This window comes from Ochotona curzoniae, unplaced genomic scaffold, assembly GCF_017591425.1.
Source record: "Ochotona curzoniae isolate NIBS_2020 unplaced genomic scaffold, NIBS_Ocur_1.0 contig_883, whole genome shotgun sequence".
In the NCBI taxonomy this organism is placed as follows: domain Eukaryota; kingdom Metazoa; phylum Chordata; class Mammalia; order Lagomorpha; family Ochotonidae; genus Ochotona; species Ochotona curzoniae.
In genome coordinates this window covers 50,196,199-50,220,663 of record NW_024466599.1, presented here as the reverse complement: position 1 = coordinate 50,220,663, position 24,465 = coordinate 50,196,199, and the positions used below count along the sequence as shown (strand labels likewise).

Here is a 24,465-nt window from a genome sequence, read left to right as displayed (position 1 = left end):
CTCGCGTGCCTTACCCCTGGTGAGCTCAAAGCCTGCTGCAAGCCTTTCATCTCCCCACAGCAAGTAGGCGGCAAGCGAGTGTCCCCACGGCTTTGGCAGGGGGTGAATGCTTGGTAATCAGGATTTCTCCTGGAGACACAAGCCAGGCCCCCAGACCGCCCTGTGCAGGCATCCGCATGACTGGCTGCCTCTCAGAAGGGCCGTAGGTGTGGGAACTGATGCGTGCTGTGCCCTGCACTGGAGCCAAAAGCAGAGAGGCTGTGCCCAGAAACCAGGCTATCACCTAACCCCCAGGCCCTCCCAGTTGCCTGGTGGTAACTCCAGGGATGACGGCGTGGGCCAGCAGTCTTCATTTGCCTTCCTGGCTAGTATCCTGCTCTTTGGAATGGGGCTGGGTGGAGGGCAAGGGGGACAGAGGAGGAACACAGCAAGCAAAAAATCGGCCAAGAACTGTCAGGTCCTCACAAAAGGGAGGTCATACCACCGGTCTTGGGGGACTCTGGATGCAGGCGCTCTGGCCTCAGCTGCCTTCCGGAAGATCCAAGCCCTTCCCTCACCTGTACAAAGGGAGGAAAGCAGGTCCCTCCACACCAAGACAACAAGGCATGGGGGGAGGGCAGCTTTAAAGGAACCCCTGTAAAGGGCACTGTGCCTCTCCAAGCTTGAGATGAGACCTGCAACACCTTTCCAGCAGGACCTAGAAAGTTCCATGGGAGGCAGGCACAACCCAAGCAGACCAAGAAGCAGCAGGGTGGCGCTCGGAGCCCATCCCAGGGCAGTCTGCAGGCGGGGCTCACCAGGCTGTCTGGGTCCACTGGCGGCAAAGGATCCTGCGAAAAGCGCGCCGGAAGTCCTGGTTGAAGACAGTGTAGATGACAGGGTTCAGGGAGCTGTTGCAATAGCCGATCCAGAAGAAGAACTGGAAGAGGCCATGGGGCACCCGGCAGTGCTGTGGGCAGATGGCGCCCAGGCTATAGCTGAAGAAGAAAGGGAACCAGCAGAGCACAAAGACCCCGATGACCACTGCCAGAACGAAGGTGAACCGCTTCTCCCTGGTCAGCTGTGTCCGCCGCCGCCACCACTGCCCGCCCATGGCACTGACAGCCCTGCCCACGAGCACCTGGCCCCGCAGGGTGGCCAGCACCCGCGAGCCCTGTGGCTGTTGCAGGGGTGGGCTACAAGCTGAGGCAGCAGGCACTGGCTCTGTCCCTGGCTCATATTCCTCTTCCTCTTCCTCCTCTTCCTCTTCCTCGGCTTCTTCCTCCAGAGACACCCCAGAAACTCCCTCCTTCTGGCCTCGGCCTGAGTTGGGAAGGGTAGCCCAGCTGGGTGGCAAGGCCTGAGTCCCAGGGTTTTCAAGGGTCTCCCCCTCCTTCTCCCTCTCCTCCTCTTTTTCAGACAACGTGGAGCATCCTTTGGTCTCACTGGCAGAAGCCACAGGAGTGGCCGGAGCTGGCAGTTTGGCTGGGGTGGAGGGCCCACTGCCAGGGACAGAGCAGACCTTCTTGGACTCACCCTCCCCGGGGCTCCCCTTGGCTCGAGGACCTCTGCGGTGGCTGCGTTTGGCGATCACGTAGATGCGCAGGTAAACGAGAATCATGATGAGGCAGGGAGCAAAGAAAGAACCAATGCTGGAGGACAAGATGTACCAGGCCTCCTGGTTGAGCTTGCACTGGGGGCGCCCGTGGGGCTGGGGGCCCTGGTCTCCCTTGTAGATGAGAGGCGGCAGCGAGATGGCAGCCGCGATGAGCCACACCGTGAGTATGATGCACTTGATCCGGCGCGGCGTGCGCTTGCAGTTGTACTCCAGTGCCCGGCTCACGGCCCAGTAGCGGTCCAGGCTGATGGCACACAGGTGCACGATGGAGGACGTGCAGAAGAGCACGTCGAGCGCCAGGTATACCTCGCACCATGTTCGCCGAAAGTACCAGTAGCCCAGTAGCTCGTTGGCCAGTGAGAAGGGGATGATGAGTGTGGCCACCAAGATGTCGGCAGCGGCCAGCGACACCAGGAACAGGTTTTGCGGGGCACGCAGAGAGCGGCTGGTCAACACGGCCAGGATAACCAGAGCGTTGCCGAAGATGGTGAAGAGGATGAGGAAAGAGATGACCGCCGCGATGGCTGCCGTGGCCTGCACCGAGTAGGGCTCCTGGTGGTCCATGGCGCACAGAAGTGGACGCGACCAGAGGGCTCGCAGATCCCCGGGACTTAGACCAGACGGTCGGTGCCCCGGCGGTGCCGGAGATGCATGATCTGATCGAACCGGGCCTGGGAGGTGGCAGTGCGGGGGACACCCGGAGCCAGCCCCCGCCCAGCTACATCACCCTCTTCCACAGGCGCCCCTGACGTCTGCCCCCGGAGGAAGTTTTCTAAATTGCCCGCTGCCAGCCCCTTTCCTCCAGGGACCCGAGTAAGGAGTCAAAGTGGCGTCCAGCCACGCGGTAGCCGGCGGACACTCGGTGGACCGCACGGAGCTCGGGGTGGGGGAAGGGGGTGCAGACCCGCGGGGTCCGCGGAGGAGGCGTGAGGCCCGGGTGCGCTGGCTCCCACGCTGGCTGTCGCCCGCAGCCGCGCCTGCAGGCAACCCCCGGCGGCAGGCGAGTGGGGAGCGGAGCGAGCGCGGCTGGAGGAGGGAGGAGACCAGGGTCGGGGGCGGGAGGAGGGAAGGGAGGCGGGGCGCGCGGTCCGACCGACCGAGGGTGGGTGTAGGGTGCACGGCCGACCGGCGCTGGGGCCAACGCCCTGGCGCCCTTAACCCCCTTTCCTTCCGGCTGCAGCTCTGAGAAAGGCCAGGGGTCTGCTGTGCGTGTTGGGGGTGGGGGTGCGGAGGAGAACAGGGGACGTTCAGAGGAGTCCCGTCTTGGGGCGGGGGGGGGTCCCTGGGGCTCAGCGAGGACGTGTACTCGAGTGCAAGGATCGATCGGCGCGTGCGGGGCTGAAGCAAGCAGAGGGCACCGAGGCGGGACCGCACGGCGCGGGGCTGCGGCATCCGAATCCAGGTCCAGGACACTGAGCGAGGGCCATCAACCTGACCCCCGCCGCCGCCCAGCTGCCGGGAGGAGAAGGTGAGGAGTTGTAGCAGAGTAAGGCACAGTCCTGGCCGGCCCCACGACGGTGAAGGAACCGGGCGCAGGGGTCGGGGCTCAGGTCCAGCACGGTGAAGAAACCAGGTGCAGGGGCTCTGGGCGCCCGCCCCATCCTTCCTCCACCGTCGGGCTTGCAGGGCGCGTGGGGCGGCGCGTGGCCGGGGTGTGAGCGCCACCTGCTGCCTTCTTGCCGGCTGAAGTCGCTGGGGAGCCAGCGCTCCCAGTCTGCCTTTGGAGACCTCGGCTTTCCTATTCCCCACACCCCTGCAGCTGCCTCAGTTTCAACCAAGAAAGGCAAAGGAGGTAAACGGGAACCTGATCTGGCCTCAGTCCAAAGCAGCGACCGAGACCCAGGCTACCGACCGACCGGATGCAGGTGAGAGGGCTCCAGTCTCTTGACCTAGGGATAAAAAACGCGGTCCCAGCATCACCCCCCTGTACAGAGCACGCAGACCTAGTGAGGGATGGGGTTCTTGGGGACTTGTTCCTACAGCTTAGAGAAGTAACAGGTCTTGGGGTACAGCTACAGAGGGGAGGGGCTTCCCTTTGCGTCCGCCGAGACCCCTGGGCCAGGTATCTCTTCCATCCCCACTATATACTCTCTTAGGTGGTGGCAAGTTGGGATACGAAGACATTTCTGGGAACTTGCCCCCTTCCCCTTCCACAGAGCTTCTGGGCGGGCATTCGGCGCACAGTTGCGAGGAAGCAGCTTGGGACCCCTGCGTCAGGCCCCGGAATGCCTAGGATCAAGTCCCACTTGCACTCCCCAGCCCCCATCCTGTTAATGCATCCTATGGGTCAAGTACGTGGCTTCCTGCCACCCCATGGGAGATGCGGATTGAGTTTTCCGGCTCCTGGCTCTGACCTAGTCCAGCCCTGCTGTTGGAAGCATTTGGGAAAATGAGCCAGTGGATGGGGGTGTCATTTATATTTCCCCTCTCTCTGCCCCACCACCACTGCCAGGCTGAGCAGCCTCCAGAACGCCTAATGCTTTAACCTGGCCTAGAGCCAGATCTTGTGTCTCCAACCTCTTAGCTGTGCCAGGCAGCTGTCTGTGAATTAGGGTCAGCCCAGCTCAGCCCACAGTTGGTGTGTGGGCAGGCAGGGTGGGAAGGGGGGCACCTCTGGACCATGACTCCTGTTTGCACAGGAGGGAGCAGAGCTTGTGACTGCTCCATGTCCCTGATGTCTCCCCTCTGCCACCACCACCCCACCCCGCCCCCAGAGTCAGACAGGCTGTTCTCCAGGTCCCCAGCCATCCCTAGCCTCAGGGGTACAGAGGGGGAGGTCCTCCTTGGTGCCAGGCTGTTCTCCTTGGTCCTGCCAGAGGACCCAGGTCCCCAGTGAGTTGCAGGTGCCGCAGCCAGGGAGAGAACAGAGCCCTCCAGAGACAGGAGTCACAGGTTGGGTGCTTATTATTTGTGGGCTGGGCCCAGCTCCCAGGTCAGAGTGGCCATTGGAGCCCGGGAAGCAGTCTTCACTTCCTGCCCCAGGGCCTGCAGAGGGGACACCATGGTGGCCCAAGTGGGCGTTGGAAGGGACAGCAACCACACCCTCCCCAGCCAGTATGTGCAGCCTCTGACTTCTGACCCGTTTTCCTGAGAGGCCATGTTTCTGGGCCTATGCATCCTCCTTGCCCTGAGAGAGCCTACCACGGGATGCTCCCTGGGGACATTCGCAAGGCAGGGGGTGGGGAGGAGGAGGGACAGCTTCAGACCTGCCGTGGACCACAGCCTGCTGGCACCAACCCTGTTGAGCACACCAGGCACAGAGTCTTTAGGGCAGGTGGGAGGTGTGCCTGTGCCTGGGGGTGGCTCAGCATGTGCCCCGAGCCTGCAACCTCTGGTCCGCCCCAGAGGACGGTGACCTTTTCCCTCTCTGTTGTGGGCCTTCCAGGTGTGCCCACCTGTCCCCAGCCTGGCAGATTCGCTGCTGTCCACTTTCACACTCAGCACATTGCACTATAGTAGGGACCAGTGAGTTTCCAAAGTCACCCTCCTCTGTTGTAGAGGACATCCTTTCTTGCCCTGGTTCTTGGTCCAGGGTCATCGGATGGCGAAGGGCAGTGGTAGCAGGTGTCACTGTGTGCAGGTGCTCCACAAGAATGTCCTTAGGAAGGAAAGCAGTGACCTGGATGTGGGTGGTGGCCAGCTTTTAAGCCCACAGCTTTTGAACAATGTGGCTTGCTAGCTGAAAGCCCTGGAGTCACTCACTTCCTTGCCAAGCCTGAGAGGTAAGTGGTAGTCCCTACCTCCCCAAGGACTCATGGGAAATCCTTCCTCCACCTTGCTGCACTCCCAGCTTTCCAAGAGGTCCCGGGGCCTCTGACTCTCAGACCCCTCCAGCCCTGGTGCCTGCTGCAACATAAACCCATCATCTCCTCCTTTCACTGCGTGGCTTGCAGTGCAAAACCCCAGGCAGCCCCAAGGCAAACCCTAACCACGCCTTTGATGGAGGAGCTGCTTCTTCCGGAGCAAAGCCCACTGTATCGACTGACCCTGCTGTACAACTGTGACCGCGTGTCTCCGCACTGTCCTAGTAAGCTCCCTTTCCCACTCTCACAGTCTGCAACCTCCCCTCAACCACACAACACCCCTCCCTGATGCTGTGACTTTGCAACTCTCCACTCCACCCTCTCACCCTGCTGTCTCTCTCCTCACCCATCCCTCAGCCCACTCCTTCTTGCACAATGCCTGTCTCCCACACTCCAGGGCCAGCCACTCCTTAAAAAGCCCTGTGTCCCCTGTGACTGTCCCCATTCTGCTGCCCCTCCAGCCACCTGCTGAGTGATCTGCCGCTAGGTACACTGTCCTTGGCCTTTGGCAGCATGGCCATGGCCACAACAGCCTGCTAGCTATTCCTGTGATCACGAGCAACTCTATGCCACTCAGTACCTGTTTTAGGTCTGTATTCTCTGTTTCTCTGCCTGCACCTGCCCCTCACTCCCAGACCCAGCCATATGAGTGCTCATGGTCACCTTAACCTTAATACCCCTAATTCTCATGGCACTTCTGTCACCAGCCACACATAGTCCCTAATGTGTCTGCCTCATCCTGCCCCTCTCCCCTACAGAGTCTGAGAGCACCCACATCTGTCCAGCTCCACTGTCTCCATCACCCCAGTTTCTAAAGCGCAGGGACTTCCCGACTATTCTGCTTCTAATCCATTGGTCATGGAGCATCCAAAGAGCCTCTCTGATCCTTAGGTCTGGGCCCCCCATGTACATGTGACCATGTACAGCCACTAAAGCCACCGCCTGTAATGCCAACATCTCTAAGGAGCACTGAGCCAAGTCCCAGCTGCTCCAGTTGCAATCCAGCTCCCTGCTAGTGTGCCTGGGAAAGCAACAGAAGATGACCTAAGTGCTGGGTCCCTTAAGATTTATTTATTTGATATTCTTGGTACTAAAATAAATCTTCTTTCAAAAGTTAAAAAAAAAAGATTTATTTATCTGAAAGAATTATGGAGAGAGGGAGCTTCCACCTGCTGGTTCACTCTCCAGATGGCTGCAATGGCCAGCATGGGCCAGACAAAACCCAAGATCCTGGAACTGTACTCTTGGTCTCCCACATAGATGGCAGTGGCCCAAGCGTATTAGTAGGGATCTGGATGGGATGTGGAGCAGCCATGACTCGAACCGACACCCACATTAGATGTTGGCATTGCAGGTGGCAGCTTTGCTCTTTACACTGTGCCATAAATAAATCCCTGGCATTGTGGTGCAGTGGGTTAAGCAGTTCTCTGCAGTGCCAGCATCACATATGAGTGCCAGTTCAAGTCCAAACTGCTCTACTCCCAATCTAGCTCCCTGCTAATGCACCTGGAAAAAGCAGCAGATGGCTTCAGTGCTTGGGCCCCTGCATTTGCCTAGGAGACCCAGAAGAAGCTCCTGGCTTTGTCCTGGTCCTACCCACCTATTGCAACCATTTGGGGAATGAAGCAGTGGATGGAAGTTACGTCTCTCTGTCTTCCTCACTTTCCCTCTGTCTCACTCTATAACTCATGATTTTCAAATAAATGAAACATTCTTTAAAATATATATATATAGGTAAAGAAAACCCTAGCCATCTCCTGACCTGGCCCTGCCTGCCTCACCTCGCCTGTCACCCTGGCTGGACTCTCCCTACTTTTCCTGCCTTGGGATCTGTACTACAGCCAACCATTGCTCTCTCCAACTAGGAGTAAGCATCTTAGGAATAGAAACATGGCTTTGTTTACATTCCCAGTGCCTGTACCAGCCTTTGTGTCAGGGCATGGGCAGATGGGTGAGGGAATAAGCAGATAGGCCACACGCTATGTGGCTACAGACTGGAGAGCTGAGCAGGCCGCAGATGCTGGTCCCCCTTCCTATCCCACCATCCAGGCTGGGCTCAGGCCCCTGAATCAGCACTGGAATATGAGTTGCTGCAGAGTGGAGACAGTGCAGACACTTGGACACATGGCTGAGCTGGGGAGCTGCCTTGCAGAGATTGGTGGCACCCTGAAGAGGGTGGAACAAGGACTGCATTGTCTAAAAGACAAGGAGGAACTGCTCCTGCCCCCTTAAGCCACCAAGGCCAGCCAGCCTCATTTCTGGACAACCCAGATTATGAGAGCAGAAGTTACTCTATGCTAAAGGGGGCTTGTGTGGGCAGTTCTCACAGGGTACCAAGTACTCCCTGCCTCTGGCCCATTGCAGTCACCAAAGACTGAGTCCAGAGGCCGGGCAGTCCCGTGACACTCATGCCTGCATCTCTAACAGGTGCCTTTGCTCCCTGCACTGCCGCTGTCCTAAGAGTAGCCATGGCAGTTCTGCCTGGAAACCTCCCGGGGCTGTCACCCTCCATGGGGCAAGGCCACAACCCCTGCTCACCCTCCCTGAATGCATATTCAGTTCCTGAGTCTGGGGTGAGAGTAAAGTGCTTGTCAACCCAGTCATTGCCCTGAGAACATCAAGCTCAGAAAGTTACTGAGTTAGGACTGAGATCCAAGCTAGACCTAGGATGGGACCTCAAGCATGCCCTGATGTAGCCCTAGACCATGAACCACCCCACCCTCAGGCTCCCCAGAACTTACACCTCATCCTGCACGATATCTCCCTATTTCTGCCACCTGGAGTAGATCCATGTGCATCCCCAGGCTCTAATTAATACATGGGGTGAGCAGCACACCTAGCACCCAACTGTATTTCTGCCTTCTCCCCAAACATCTTGTCCCTGACTGCCATCCCACTCCAGTAGAGCTCCTTGACCTAATAAGACCACAAGAATAGGACCACTGGGGACTGGAGTCGGGGTAAGGTGGTTGTGAAAGCTTCTGGCCCAGCCCACTCACTCTCTGAAACAAAGCCCTTGGGGAAGCTGGGCTGGGGCCACTGCAGAAGAGGAGGAGGGGGGCTTAGCTGAAGGAGGAACAGTGAAGTGAGCTCCATTAGGGCGAGGGTCCTAGAGACAGCCCACCTGGGTTGCTGATGTGCTTCTGCTGGTGCCATCCTAGCCTGGCACCCTCACCCTAGGCCACCTTCCTGGTCTCCCTGTTGGCAGCACCCCTCAGCCCATAGCCTTCCCACAAGGGAAGCCAGTGGGCTCTTAGCCACAGGGGCTGCAGCTACAGAGCAACATCCCAGCCCCCAGAGAACAACGGCAGGAGGCTGTTGCTGGGTTCCCAGGCACAAGACAGAGCCAGCCAAGGCAGCACCTGCCAGTCCTTGCTGGAGAGCTGAGTTTCCAGGGGCCAGCTGCAGGAGGGTCCTCAGCAGCCAGAGGGCCTAGAACCTGTAGTGGAGAATATGATCTCTCCTTCCCAGTAGCCTCTAGGGATGGGGGAAAGGGCAGGAGCAAGCTGAGGCAGGCTTCAGGGGCAACATCATGCTTAAGAGCACCGAGGGAAAAGAATGAGCAAGGGGCAGAGGGAGAGGCCAGAGTGGGAATGGAAAGCAGAAAGAGTGGCCCTTAAGGGACCAACAGTTAAGTAACCCTGTTCCTAGGGGTGAGGATGCCCTCCCCAGGGCTCATCCCTCAGCACCCACACTTGATGGCACGTCTTTTGCCTTGATTGGCCCTTGCCTTGTTCAGCCCCTCCCAGCCACTTCTAATAGACCTCTAGAACAGTTGCCCACAAAGCTCCTGCCATCTCATTCATCTAAAAAGTGGTATATAGGAGCTGGTGTGATGACACAGCCTGCAATGCTGGCATCCTATATGGGCACCAGTTCAAGTTCCAGCTACTCTGCCTCTGATCCAGTTCCCTGAAAATGCAGCTGGGAAAGCATTGGAGGATGACTTAGGGAGTGAACCAGTGAGTGCAAGATCTCTCTCTCTCTCTCTCTCTCTCTCTCTCTCTGCTCCTTCTCTCTGTGCCTCTGCCTTTCAAGTAAAAATCAAATATACCTTGAAAAAAAAACTATTTCCATTTTCTACGTAAGTTTTTCATCGTAAGCAACTATTGTTTCATACTTTTCCTTTATAAGAGTTGAGTTGATGTCTCCTGTGCTGATCTCATGCCTCCCCCCTCTGCAGCCTCACATCTTACCACTTTATCCCCACCTTGACCCCACTTCAGTGTGAGAACCTTCTCAAGGTGCCACAGACATGCACTCTCCCTCCTGGTCCAAGTACTTGGACCACTCTCCAGTGCTTTCCCAGACCATAAGCAGGGAGCTGGATGGGAAAGAGAGCAGCCAGGATATCAACTGGTACCCATATGGGATGCCAGTGTTTGCAAGGATTTACCCATTGAGCCATCGTGCTGGGCCCCTCCTAATAGTTCTTTGTGTCTCCCCATCTTTGTGAGACATAACCTGAGTTTCCACAAAATCACAAACTACTCTGTATCTTGAACACCTCCCAGTCCCCGCACAATGAAGTGCGTGCTCCCCATTCCTGCCTTAAAGACCTGCCTCTCAGTTACCTGTGGCTGTGCCGGTCTCCAGCAGCAATCCCACCTTGCTGTTTCTGCCTTAGGCAGCAGACCCCCAGGCTTTGGAACACAGTAGACCGTGGGCTTGGTCAGATCCTCAGTCCTTCCCCTTATCCAGCCCCACAGGTCTGGGACCGGCCAGGTTCCCTCCTGTTACTTCCTACCTGTCCTGCAGGAGGCACTCCAGAAAGGGCAGCTTCTCCCTTAACCCCGCTTCGCCCCACATTCTCCAACCATTTGCAGGCTGTCTCCAGCAGTCTCTGTCTCCAGGGTCACCAGCAGCCTCTGTGCCGTTAAATAAAGCCATGTCCTGACCTTCTTACCCCCACAACCCACCTGGAACACCTGGCCCAGAACACTCCTTTCTTTCCTTAAAACTCCTTACCTACGCATCCACCCCACACCAGCCTTGCAATGCCTGCACCCACGACCTAATGTTGGTTCAAGTCCCAGCTGCTTCAGTTCCAACTTAGCTCCCTGCTAATGCATCTGGAAAAGCAAAGGAAGATGGCCCAAGTGCTCGGGCCCTGCCCCTATGTGGGAGACCTACAAGAAGCTCCCTGGCTCTCATTTTGGCTTGGTCCCCACCCTGGCCTTGCCAGCATTAGGGGAGTGATGCAACAGATGAAAGTTTCTTGGTCTCTCCTGTTCTCTCTGTAAGTATGCTTTTCGAATAAATAACAAATAAACCCTTGAAAAAATAAATAATACATGAAAAACACCTTTGTTACTAAACCTAAAATTAAATAGGCAACATATTGCCCCGATGGAGAAGCCAAAGATTAGAGAAGTCACAATAATAGAAGTCCTCACTGGGTCCCCCTTCCCTGGAGCTCCCACCCCCCACCCCCACGGCAGCTAATTACTGTTATTACTTTGTTATCCTGGTGGAGTTTGTTCTGCACACATTAACTAAATGCAAATCTATTCTTGCTTTTCTCTTTCTAAAGACAAACAATTCTACCCCCTCCCCAATTAGGACAGCTGGTGTTTTAACCTGCTTTATTGTCAGGAAAACAGCTCTTGAGTTAATTAGTGCTGTTTTCTAACTCATTAATTTCTACTATTGCATTTATTAATTCCCTGTGGCTTTCATGTATGTCTTTTAAACTCGGATTGACAGGTTTAATTCATTTGTTCTCCATTTTTATGGATAAGAATATCTAAGTCTACACATTTTCTCAGAGCCCTGTTTTTTTTTTTTTTTTTTGTTTTTTTTTTTTTGCTGGGAATCACTGATTTTAATCATTACTTTCTTTTTCTTTCTTTTTTTTTTTTTTAAAGAATTCCTGCCATTTCATTAAATCTGAAAGGAAGGTTTATAATTTTCTATTTTAATTTCCAATTTGGGAAAAGGGAGGGAGTCTGAGGTTTGGATTTGTGTCTGTTTCCACGTTCGACTCTTCGCCATGATCAGGATGTTGCTTCTAACTCCATCTTTTCAAGTTTTTTGGGTTTTTCTCACACTATCATGGAGTACATTTCCACCAATACTTCAGGATCACAGTCTCCATTTTCAGAATAGGAGATCATCGCCCCCTATACACACACCCCCCAGCGTAGTCAGCCCCATCTACATCTCTCTGTAAGGTGCTACTGCTATGGAAATTGACACCCAGACTCTTAGCCACTTATGGACAGGAAGTAGCCTTTATTTTACTCTAGAGAGCACCAGCCCAGATCACTCCATGATGGCTGGGCCTCAACGGCCTGTGCACTGAAGTTTTCCTAGAGCAATGACATGGGCTATTTTTAGCACTGCCAGGGGATGAATGGGACAAGCAAGTGGGGAAAAAAAAGTCAAATATACAGAGCAATGGCTCAATGGGTAAATCCTCACCTTGCAAGTGCCAGGATCCCATATGGGCGCCGGTTCATGTCTTGGCTACTCCATTTCCCTTCCAGCTCCCTGCTTATGGCCCGAGAAAGCAGTCGAGGACAGCCAAAGGAGGCCTTGGGATCCTGCACCCACATTGGAAATCCAGAGGAGGCTCCTGGTTCCTGGGTCCTGGCTTCGGATCAGCTCAGTTCTGGCCATTGCAGCCATTGGGGGAGTGAACCAGAAGGTGGAAGATCTGTCTCTCCTTCTCTCTATAAATCTGGCTTCCCAATAAAAATAAATAAATCTTAAAAAAAAAAAAAAAGAAGGTTGATGTGTGTGTGACCAGGGGTTTGGTTGGGGAAGTTTCCTGCAAACAACGGCTGGCACTGGTGCCTCTGCCTTGTGATGTTGGCAAGGGAAACAAAATGGGCAGTACCCAAGACCCAGAAGGCAGTATGCCTGCTCCCCACCCCGAAAGCATGCTTTGGGGGACTCATGGTAGTGAAGTGGAAACCGGCTTGCATGTGGGTAAAAATCAAGCTCATGTGCAGGAACTGGTGTCACAGAGCAAGAAAGCAAGTTTCACAGGTGCAGCAAAGAACAGGTAAGAACCCCGAGGATAAGGAGGGAGAGAATGAAGTGCCTGCTTGAACAACGAAGGCAGTTCCCAGGACTGTAATAGTCCAAAGGCTAACCTCTCTGTGTATGTGTGTTTTCAGATTTTATTTATTTATTTATTTATTTAATATGCTGGTTTGCTCCCCAAGTGGCCGCCATGGTCTGAGCTGAGCCCATCTGAAACCAGGAGCCACGAGCTTCTTCCAGATGTCCACATGGGTGCAAAGTCCCAAGGTTTGGGGCCATCCTCTACTGCTTTCCCAGGCCACAAACAGGAAGCTGGAAGGGAAGTAGATTAGCTGATATACCAACTGGCACCTATGTGGGATCCCAGTGTATGCAAGGTAAGAATTTAGCCAGCAGACCATCATGCCAGGCCCCACACCCTCCTTTCCAAGGCACATGGCTTTCTTGTTCTTACGTCTTGAATCTTTGACCTTCTGCAAAATGAGCGTGAGGGAACTCCATTCCCAGGCTGGGCTGCAGGAATGGGGTGAGAACTGGCGTTAAGGAGGACTGCAAAGCAGCTCATTAAGTGAACAGACCAGGAGGCTAAACTTCCACAGGCCTTATCCCAGGCCCCCCGCCCCGTGGCAAGCTAACAAGTAAGATTAGCACTGCCCTCACTCACAGAGAAGGTAGAAGGGGTTCAGAAATTGGAAGAGTTGCCTGAACCCACAGGCTGTGCAATAGAGAAGCAGCATCCAAGGCTGAGCTGTCCCACAGACTCAGCCCCCCGCCCTCCCTGCGTTCCAGGAAGTGACCGCTTCACACAGGAGCATCTGCGCTCTGATTCCCGACCATCCTCTTCTCTACCTCCCCCTCTGTGGGTACAACCCACTCTGAGCCGACTCCCCACGTGAACAGAGTGGGGGTTGGACCAAGGAAGGCAGCCCAAAACAGATTCCAAATCACAGCCTAGGTAGCTCCTGGCTCCTCACAGCAGCAAACAGCAGGCATCCTACCATACCCCATCCCTGCCAGGAGCACGCACCCAGATATGGGGGTGATGGACATGAAGTCTTTCTAAGCACGATAGGAAACAAATCTACTACACAGGAAATGCCCAAACTCAGCAAACACCTCCTGGATGACCAGGCTCCTCTCGGGGAGACCCACCCTGGCTGAACCTCCCAGCCTGGCCCCTGGAGCCCTGGGGGCCCTGGGGAGCTTACACTGGATGGAGGAAGGGACAAGGAACAGTGCTCCCAGCTCCCAGTACAGGCTTGTCTGAGGAAGGCTGGGCTCCAGGCCAACCCTGGCAGGTCACTGCTCTGCAAAACGTCATCTCCAGGTACCCCGCACCCTGCCCCTCTGCTACACATCAACACTTCTCACAGGGGAGACAGAAGCACACATACACACACACTTACATAATACATACACACATGTATGCAATACATGTACATATGCACTCATACACATATATATATATACACATACCTACACACATACACACTCATGCGCTCACACACACACACAAACGCTTCTTGCTGGACCTGTCAGGGCCCTTGGGGTACATGTTGCTGGTGGCTGACAGCAGGCAGGAGGGATTCCAGGGACACAGGGCAGCTCAGGAGCACCCTGGAATTCAGGCCACCCAGGCTCTGTATCTGGGATGACGTCAAGCTCCTGGCCACAGGAACCCCAAAGCTGTGAGAAAGGGGTGGATGTGCAAGGATACGGAAAGCAGGACAGATCGGAAGGCAGCACAGAGTGAACAATGAACAGACCAGGAGGCTAAACTGTGTCAGGCTGAACAGCAGGTCAGCTGTGTGCTGCAACAGACACGATCCTGCGGCTGGGGTTGTGCCACAGCAGCCTAAGCCTCCACCTGTGCCACCAGCATCCCACAAGAATATCAGTTCAAGTTCTGGCTGCTCCTCTACTCAGCCAGCTCCCTCTAATGTGCCTTGGTAAGCAGTTGTTCTGAGTACTTAGGCCTCTGCGACCCATAGAGGAGACCTGGACAGAGTTCCAGGCTCGTGGCTTGGCCTAGCTCAGCTCTGGATATTGCAGCCATTCAGAGAGTGAATCAATGAATAGAAGACTCTTTCTCTCTCTCTCTCTCTAATATTATATATATAATATATTATTATATACATATATAAAATATATTATATAATATATTTAATTATATATATTATATATATTATATATTATATATAATATATTATTATATACATATATAAAATATATTATATATATATAATCCTTCTGCCTTTTGAATTAAAGAAAAAAAATAGACTAGGACCCGGTGTGATATCCTAGTGGTTAAATCTTTGCCTTGCATCCACCAGGAAGAATAAAGCCACAATCCTTTTGTGTGCTCTGACGCAGGACTTGGCAGCTTATTCTGCTAAGCAGATGAGCTAAAGATCAGTCCGGAACAAGCTGGACTCACAGCCACAGCCAGCAGCCCCTCCCCTGGACAGCATACCATGGACTGCCTGCAGGAGCCGGGAAGCGGGACGGGATAGGGTCGTAAGCCCACAGCCTGGCATCGGCAGCTCCCTTGTGTATTTTACAGCCAAAGCTGGGGGCCTCCCGTGCTCGCCAGGGTGGAGCTCTGTTGCCCACCAGCAAGCCCCAAGGAAGACTCATTCCAGCAGGACAAAGCTGCCCTTGGCAGGCTCCTTGTCACCCATTCCCCTCTAAATAGCAGCTCCTGCAACCCCTCCCCCATCACCTCCACCTGCAGCCCCGCCCTCTCCTGGTGGTGATGCCCAGCCCCAAATCTTCCTGACCTTGCTTCAACTGAAATGGGTTAAACAGGGGTGAGGAGGTGAGCGTGGCTCTGCTAAGGTTCTCTTCTGCCGCCAGGGGGCAGACGACCATGCCGAAAGTGCCCGGGCGCCTGCTGAGGTCCAGGCACCGGTGGGATCTCATCCTTCAGCTGGGGGATCCTCTTCCCACCCCAGCACTGTGTTCAGATGCTGGAAAAGCTGTCAGACCCTGAGACATCCCTGGTCTATCCATGGAAAGGGGCAATTTACAGTGTTTCCTTTAAAAAAAAAAGCTCCGGGCCTGGCCATGGTAGCCTAATGGCTAAAGTCCTTGCCTTACATACGCTGGGATCCCATATGGGTGCGGGTGTCCTGGCTGTTCCACTTCCCATCCAGCTCCCTGCTTGTGGCCTGCGAAAGCAGTAGAGGATGGCCCAAAGCCTTGGGACTCGCATGGTTCCTGGCTTCGGATTGGCTCAGCTCTGGCCATTGCAGCGACTTGGGGAATGAATCAGCAGGCGTCAGATCTTCCTCTCTGTCTCTCCTCCTCTCTGTAAATCTGACTTTTCAATTGAAATAGATCTTTAAAAATAAACAAATCTTAAAATAAACAAACAGCAATAAAACAAAGCCCACAACAGCCAGGGCTGAGTCGAACCAAAGTCAGGAGCCCAAACTCCATTCAACTTTCCCACAAGGGACCTGAGTTCTTGAACCATCACCCAGTGTCCCCCAGGATATGCATTAGCAAGAAGCTGAAGAGCCGGAATTCCAGCCATGCCCTGTGAGGGGGGCTGCAGGGCGTCCCAAACACTGTCTTAACTGCAGAGACAAACATGGGTTCCATAATGTTTTTTCAAGTTTTTATTTCCCTGGGTACAGAGGGAAGTGCCAACCCCTGGTGCTCCATGAAATTCACATTGAATATATCCCGGAGAAGCCTTCCATGTGGGCAAGGTGGCACCCTCGGGGACTCAGAACCTCACAAAAACATGCCCACAATAGTCTTGCATGATTTGTCACCATTCACACCCATTTCACAGGTTCGGAAACTAAAGCTCCTGGCCCTTCTGCCTCCGCCTCTGTATACCCCTCAGCTTCACTGCCCAGTCACCCGGGTGCCCCACCTGTAAGGCTGTGACTCAGATAGTGACCCCAGACTGACCCCACCATCCTGGACTTGAATGCTGCTAACCCAGTGCTGCTTTAAATCCCCAGGTTTCGGTCCCCTTGAGCACCTGGTCACCCAGCACTACAGTAAACCTTCTAGATCTCAACCCCCTGAAGGCCCACTTGCCTAATTAAGCTTAGTGACCTTCAGGTTCAAGTCGTGTGCCCCACCAGTGCCCTGAGGCATTTCTCCCTGGTGTCTACTCACAGCTGCTTCTGCGGTCCCTGACCTGGCACTCCCCGTACCCACCTCGAGGCTGTAAAGGTGCCTCTTCCCTGCGTTCACTCCCTTTGCTCCTGCTCCCTGCTCTCCCTGCCTCTCAGCTCTGCTCCGCTCTTTGTCTCTCTCTCCTTTCCTCCTGCTCCGCTCTTTATCTGGCTGCCTCTGCTCTGCTCTCACTTTCTCCCTATTCATGCTACTTCCCTTGCTGAAATAAATGCCTCTCGTGTGGCTCACTTGCTGTGTCTGGTGTCTTGGGCTTCTGGAAAAAGCTAATGCCAGCTGCATTGCCATTCTGGTGCCGGAACATGTGGGTGCTGGGCAACACGAGGAACATACTTACTACCAATGCCCAGACTGCCAGCTGCCAGAAGTGGGGACCTCTCGGCCTGCTGTACTGGAAGTTGGGCATGTTACAGGACAGAGATGAGAAGCACAAGGGCACACGGTGAAGGCAGACAGCCCTGCTGCCCAATGAGGCAGTGATGTTTGTCAGAACACCTGGACAGACAGCTGCTTAGTTGGCTTTTGCTAATCACATCACAGTGGGTACAAATGTCAAAACATCACACAGAATTCCTTAAACACAGGCGATTGTATTTCTTGATGATGTCTCAATAAAGTTGGAAAAACAGGGGATATGGCACAGTTGTTTAAATTGTCACCTGTGAGACAGGCATCCCATACAAGTGCCAGATCAAATCCCAGCTGCTCCACTTTTGATCTAGAGCCCTGTGGATGTGCCTGGAAAAGTAGCAGAGGCTGAAAATAAAGCTAATAAATAACGACCCTTCCGAATAAAATTATTTTTAGGGTTTATTTTTTATTTATTTGATAGAGTTACAGAGAAGGAGGGAAACAGGCAAAGATCTTGTATCCACTGGTTCACTCCCCAGCTGGCTGCAACAGGCAGGTCTGGACCAGCCAGAAGCCACAACTCCATTGGCATCTCCCACACTTGGGCCATCTGCCACGGCTTCCCTTCCAGGCACATTAGCAAGGAGTTGGGTCAGAAGAAGAACATTCTGGACTTGAACCAGTGCTCGTATGGGATGCCAGCATTCCTGGTGGCAGCTTAACCCAGATACAGTGCTAGCCTCACAAGTTTAACTATGGAGAAAGAAAAGGACAAGAGGAGGAGGAAACTAGGAAAGAGAATGAGCAAGAGATCTGCGAAGGAGAAAGAGAAAGAAAGGGAAAGTGCAAACAAGGGGAAAAGGAAGACAAACTTACAAAATCCCAGGAAAGGGAGGGTGGAGTGGGCTGGGCTGGGGTAGGTGGGGGTGGGGGTAAGGACAGACTTCGGCCCCAAGGTGCACTGGCTGTGAGACTTACCATGTGCAGGCAGTGGGTTAAGCCCCCTCACATGGATGGCACAAGTCTACATGCCTACAAGGTGAGGACTGATGGTTAATTCCCACCTTTCTGACAAGAAAGCTGACACAGGGAGAGCTTAGCAAACCAGCTAGCATCCTGCGTCCCCGGACACCTGCCAGGCACTTGGAGGGCCATGAGTAAGCCATGGAGAGCAAGGTGGAGTCACTGGCCAGCACTGGGTGACCATCCCAGCGAGGCCCTTCCACAGCTGTCCCTGGCTCTCAGGCAAGGCACTGAACCCCGTCTCTGGCAGCCACAAAGGAGCCCCTCTACTCCGAATCAGGCTTAACCTGTGTCAGGTCCCCACTGACACCTGCCCAGTGCTGGGTGTCCAGCCGCTGCTCATTCACACTCCCATAGGAACACACAACCACACAGGACACACACATATTTAGGAATACATATCACACCCAGGATGCTTACAACCCCAGAAACACACAAAACACACATTCCCACCTGAATACACAACACACACAGGACACACTCCCATTGGAACACACAACACATGCAAGATACACACTCCCATAAGAACAATATATGCAGGACACACACACCCCACAGTCTCTGAAGACCCATGCTCCACAGTGAGGTGTGTGCAGGCCTGCCCTCGAGGAGCAGAGTTGGGCTGGGTGAACTGCCACTGGCCCTCGGGTGCCAGCTGCCAACGGGCAAGTGAGTTGGCCACTGTTGAGCCCCCCTGGGTGTGGATTCAACACCAGACACTGGAGAACCATTTTTTAAACAAAACAATACTTTATTCACGCGTTTTCAACGCTCCGTATAAATATAAAGTGCTAGTTTCCAAGCCCCGCGCACAGGGCTGGGAGGAAGTGGGGAAGAGAGGGTAATTGTCAGAACATGGGAACTTTCTGAGCGCCCACTGGGCAGCCACATTCACCCACATACACGCGACGCACATGCCTGTCCCGTCAGGCACACAACTCGCATCCCAGCCCAAGGCCCCCAGGACAAAGGGGCTCAGGCTCCAGGCCCCCTCACGGGGCGCCCAGTTGTCACAGCTTGTGTTTGGAGCACTCCTGCTTCCAAGGGCTTCAACATGATGGTGGTGAGGCCAGAGTCAGTCCAATTCATTCCTGCCAGGTCGGGGGGAGGCAGGAACACCTCCAAGTCCCTCCCTTGTCCAAGCAGGTGGGCTGGGGGGGAGGGGTAGACAGCCCTCATACTCCAGACAGAACAGCACCAGGTCCCAAAGGCAGTAGCCCACCCCAAAAGGAGGGACACAGTCGGCTTGCCCCAGGCAGGAATCAGCAAGGAGGGCTGGCTTCCTGGGGAGGCGGGCAGGTGCCATGCTTCAGTGACACAACACTTGCGTTTCAAACTGCAGCAGCTGCCCCATGAAGCCGAAGTTGGGGGAGATGACCCCCCGGCGCTGCTTGACAAAGTCGAAGGCTTCTTCCAGTCGCACACGGTGGCTCTGAATGAGGTACGCCAGGCAGATGGTGGCGGAACGTGAGATGCCCGCCTGGCAGTGCACCAGCACGCGGCCTCCGCTGTTCTTCACCGAGTCTGCCAGGGAGACGGGAGTGTTAGCCGGGAAGCAGCTTGGGGAGGGCAGGGGGAGAGACAAGGTACCCCCAAGGCCCCTCCCCCGCTCTCTCTTCAGCCTCACCGATGAAGCCGATGGCCTCCTGGAAGCAGCCACTGATCTCCACCATCTGGTTATCCTCCACCGGGATGCTCTTGTAGCAGAGAAGCCCCTCGAAGTGATTGGGGCAGCTGGCCGAGACGTTGAGCACGGCCGTGATGCCACAGGCCCGCAGCCCCTGCAGGTCAGAGGAGTGGCTGCAGCTGCCCAGGAAGAGATAAGGCAAGATCTCCACAGGACCACCCTGCACAGGGAAGAGGGATAGTGGTGAGACCGGCTTGGCGCGGGGAACTCCCTCGGCCAGCCCTGGCGCCCAAGATTCCACAAAGGCGCGCACGCGCACACACACACACACACACACACACACACACACACACACACACACACACGGGCAGGGAGACAAGCAAAGCAATTCCCGTCTCAGCTAACCTGGTCATACAAAGGGACCCTGGGGTCCGAGCTGTTGTTTTCGGGTCCTGCAGATGGCAGCGCAGGCGCGGGCGCCTCGGTACACAGGTCCGGGCAGCAGGCCTGGAAGCTTTCGAAGCCTCCTGCGGGGAAAGACCAAGGCAGTATTGATTAGCCGGGAGGGAGGGCTAGGCTGCGGCAGGCTCAGAGTTGATGAGGAGGGGGTCCCGGGCGGGCCCAGCATCCTGGACCGGTGCTCACCTCGCAGGAAGCAGACGGCGGTGGACCCGCTGCGGGTCTCGTGCAACAGTGCTGTGAGCAGGACACGGGCCGGGCCGTCGGGCCAGAGCTCTGCCACCGAGGCGCTGCCTTCGTCCAGCACCACGACCCGCGCCAGCTCCCCGCGGGCCAGGCGTGCCCGCAGTGCCCGATCGGGCAGCAGGCAGGCAAGGGCGGCGGCGGGCGGACCCCGCACTCGGCGCCGCAGCAGCGCGTTCCATGGCACGGGCCGAGCGGCGCGCACGTGCCGGCGACAGAAGGCCAGGAAGGGGCGGCAGTCGAGCAACAGTGTGCGCTCCGCTTCCCGCGGTTCCCGCAGCAGCGCGCCCAGCGCCGCGCACTCCAGCTCGTGGGCTGCCTCCAAGGTCATGGCGATCAGTGTCGGGCAGCCCCTTCTTCCTGTCTTCTTTCTCTCGGCCCTCTGCCTGCACCCCACTTGCCTCACGCTCCGGGAGTTCCCAGCTGTCGGCTCTGGGCGCCCTCGCCGGCTCTGGGGCTTAAGTACTCACTGGTCCACCTCCCGGGTCACCATACAAGGGCAAGGCAGGAAGGCGCCGGCTCCCGCCCCCGCGGCCTCACGTGGGACGGAACTGGGCGGGACCCCTGGGGCTCCAGGGGGAGGAAGCCGGGCAGCAGCTCCCATGGCTTGGTGCCCGTCCGCCCCCTCATCTGTGAGCCTCCACAGGGACCAACGCTCGGACCCTCAGTCCTTGGGGGCGCTGCCTCTCCGGGGCGCACTCCCCTGCTGTGGCGGCCCATGGCCCCGTTTACTCTTTGTTATTTCTCTCCCAGGGTTAACCTGACAGGTGCCTGCAGTCTCCAGTTTCCCCTGAACGCTCCCCTCCCCTTACTCACCCCAGGTGGTGAGACCCCTGCCTCCTGTAACACCAGCAGTAAGGGTCTTTTAGCAACAGGTCTTTGGCCAAGCCCAGCCATAACACACACACGTGCGCGCGCCCCCACTCCTGGATCCCCGTCCTTGGACATTATGGGTCTGGGGGCCATGGCGGGTGTAGAGTGGAGGGGGAAGAAAGGACAGGGGTCTGGGATGAGTTTCAAGTTGTCCAGTTAGGAGTAGGGGAGTAGGTAAAGCTGCTTGGGACTGGGACCAGGGAAATCCCCAGGGACCCAGAAGGGAGCATTTCCTCTGTCCCTGCTGCCCCAGCGCTGCTGACGCTGCTGCGGGCTCTCCCTGGGCCTTGCCCCACGGGAATTTCAAGGGGAAGAAGACAGCAGAGGCGCTAACAGAGCGGGCCTCCTCTCCTACTATCTTCCTGGCCATCTGATCCACAAGCTCCCCCTCCTCCCACTAGAGGGACAGCACCGCGTGGGGCAGGGGACCCAGAACAAGTCTTGATGTGGGATGTGGGGAGGCTCAGGTGTGCCCCTGGGTTCAGGTTCAGGTGGTTGGGAGGACCTCCAAGCCCAGCACTCATGCAGCCCCTCCCCACCACACCAGATCCTGGACCACTCTACTGTGGCCTTGGTGAGCCCTTGAGTCTCTGCAGTCTACAGCATCTTAGAGAGCAACAGCTAGGACTTGTGCGGACCACCCCCACCCCTAGGAAATGCACGACTATGCCCACGCAGCTGGTTTTGAGTGGGTGCATGGGATGGATGTAATTTCTCTGCATCTGAGATAGAGCATGGTGCTTGTGTGCCCTGGGAATGCAGAAGAGATGCAGGGGGAAGATGCTCTGAGCACTCCAAAGGCTGACCTGGGGCCACAGCAGCCTCGGTTTCCCCATCTGTAAATGGCAATGAGGATTAACAACCAGAACCACCTGACCTCCGCCGTCCCTCCCTAGCAGGCCAGGCTGGAGGCGGGAAGTCTGGGCCACAGATCCCAGGGCATGATATGGGCTCTTATCCTTGGCATCGGCGCGGCAAATGAGTTAATGGCTGATGCCAGGAGCCAATTACAGAGCCTGCAGCGGGGGAGCCAGGCCCAGTCTTGCTGACCCGTGTGGCCTGCGTCACCTGCTCTACTGGGAATCGCAGCCTTGCAGCTCCCTGAGGAGTGGGAGACCCATTGCAACACCAGCAGTAGGGGTCTTTTAGCAACAGGTCTTTGGCCAAGCCCAGCCATAACACACACACACACACACACACACACACACACACGTGTGTGTGTGCGCGCATGCACCCACTCCTGGATCCCCATCCTTGGACATTGTGGGTCTGGGGGCCCTCCCCTCACACCTGCCACCAACAGCTGGGCTCCCTGAAGCAAGAGTGAAATCAGCTCAGCGAATCAGCTCAGCCCTTTTGTAGGGGGCTCCTGACCCCGGTGTCTCTCACGCTTTGGTCTACTCTAGACAAGGCCTAGCACCTGGCTGGGAAGCTCTGTGTGGGGGTAGCATGCTGGCCCAGGACCAACGATTTCCGCCTGACTCTGTCAGCCCTCTAAATGCCCCGTTCCCAGCTCTGTTGCAAAGGTACTTTGAACCCTGCCTTGGCCATGAAAGAGGGCTGCCTGCCGCCTTTGCCTTCCTCCCTCCCAGGCTGGGGAACCCCCAACCTTCCAGCCTGCATTGAAAGCCCTGGGTAGGGGCATGAAGAAGGAGGAGTAAGAACAGGCCCACATCCCTCCCCCACTTCTGCTCTGACAAAAGATCCCCCAGCCCTTGGGGCGGCTGTCTGTGACTCACAGGGCGGATGTCTGCTCCCTTCACTGCCTACCACCTCCTGTGCCACCAAGGACCCCTGTTTGTCTGCGCCTGGCAGAGAGGAGGCAGGGCACCAAGCTTGGCGTAGACTGGGGAACCCCAGGTGGTAGGCCCAGGGGGAGGACCTCGCTCCTTAGCACCATCACTAAGGGAACCCTTGGACAGGGGCTGCCCACACCTGGAGTGTTTTCTGCCTGAGGATGTGGCGGGAGGGGGGAGCTGGGAGATTGATCTTTGCCTGGCTTGGCCATCCCCGAGCAGAATCTGGCACAGAAGTTTGGGGTTCAGCAGTTTTTGCTTTAATTAAAAACCTGTGAGGTGCCATGGGAGCAAACAACGATTGTGTGTGTTGTTCTTTCTCATAACCGTCTATTTTGACGGCTGCCCGAACGTCACTGCCTCCCGTGCCTGGAGGATTCCCAGTCTTGGCCAGCCCCAGCCGCAAGGCCACCCAACTCCCCCCACCGCCCCAAACACACACACAGACGCAAAGGGCTTCCCTTCCACAGTGGCTGTTTCAAGGCCTCTGCTCTGAGGCTGTGTGGCATTTTTCTTCCTCCTTACAAACCCACGCCCCAGGCAGATGGCGTTGGGAGGGCGAGTGGGGATGTGAGAGACAGGAGGCGTGGGCAGAACAAATGTAGAGGTGAATGTTAGTGGGAGGGCGAGTGGGGGTGTGAGAGACAGGAGGCGTGGGCAGAACAAATGTAGAGGTGAATGTTAGGGGCCACCCCGGACCCCGCCTGAGAAGTGAGTCAGGAGTGACTTCGTGTTTCCTGTGCCCACCCTCTGACGGGGACCCTGGTCTGGTGGCTGCCCCTACAGGCTCCGAGTGGGCTAGAGAAGGTCTCCTTGAGCAATCCAGCACACTTGCATGTCACATGCGTGTGTGAGCATGTACGCTCTGCTGTACCAGTAAGGCCTCCACTCAAGCCCCTGTCCCTGGTGTTGAGTGTGGGGAGCCCTCAACATGCCCGACACTGACCCTACCCCTCTCTGGATGCCCCTCTCCCCATGCCACCGCCCCAGGTCCCCTCTGCTCTATGCACATGCCCATCAATGGGACTGGGACCCAGATGTGCCCCGGTGTGAGGCTGCAGGAGATCTGCATCCCGGGCTTTTCCTTGGGCCCTACCCGCAGCACTCCCATGGTTCCCATGGGAGATGGGGATTCTTGAAGTGAAACAGGTTCCACCGTCATCCTGTGGGCCACACGTGTCTGCAGGTGAGGCCCTGGGAACTGAGAAGGGCTGAGACAGTGGCTGTGGGATAACTGTCGCCAGGGGTAATAGCTAAGCAAGAGGCGAAGGCTTTCAGAAGGATGACCAGATTGTGGGGGGCTCAAGGGCATCCCCTGACAAGAGATGGGGATAATGTGGGGACTGGGGAGAGACCCCAAGGAGCCAGATAATGTTGCTTTCTGCATAACCACATTGGCTACCCATACCATCACCAAAAGCCAGGCCACAAGGCTTACATGGAACACAGCAGGCTAGCCCACTGCTTGGCATGCCCCCATTCTCTAGCTGAGTGCTGATTTGAGTCCTGGCTACTCCACTTCCTGTGAGCTGGGAGCCAGCAGATGAC

General features: G+C 55.9%; 2 protein-coding genes and 1 long non-coding RNA gene across 3 annotated transcripts in view; 1 reads left to right on the top strand and 2 right to left on the bottom strand.

Moving 5' to 3' along the window:
• Positions 1–793: 793 nt before the first annotated feature.
• Positions 794–2,161, bottom strand: ADRA2B (adrenoceptor alpha 2B). The gene has a single exon (XM_040994062.1). It carries the CDS (start codon positions 2,159–2,161, stop codon positions 794–796), a length of 1,368 nt encoding a protein of 455 aa, XP_040849996.1.
• A 16,495-nt stretch (positions 2,162–18,656) lies between these two features.
• Positions 18,657–20,676, bottom strand: DUSP2 (dual specificity phosphatase 2). The gene is made up of 4 exons (XM_040994061.1): positions 20,192–20,676; positions 19,952–20,073; positions 19,547–19,766; positions 18,657–19,443 (listed from the first exon to the last, which is right to left on the bottom strand). The coding sequence occupies exons 1-4, from the start codon at positions 20,577–20,579 to the stop codon at positions 19,229–19,231; spliced, it is 945 nt and encodes a 314-aa protein (XP_040849995.1). The 5' UTR covers positions 20,580–20,676; the 3' UTR covers positions 18,657–19,228.
• A 1,623-nt stretch (positions 20,677–22,299) lies between these two features.
• LOC121165060 overlaps positions 22,300–24,465 on the top strand; it is a 21,757-nt gene continuing 19,591 nt past the window's right edge. The window contains exon 1 of the long non-coding RNA XR_005885192.1: positions 22,300–22,333. This is a non-coding gene — a long non-coding RNA (uncharacterized LOC121165060). The remainder of the gene's footprint in view (positions 22,334–24,465) is intronic.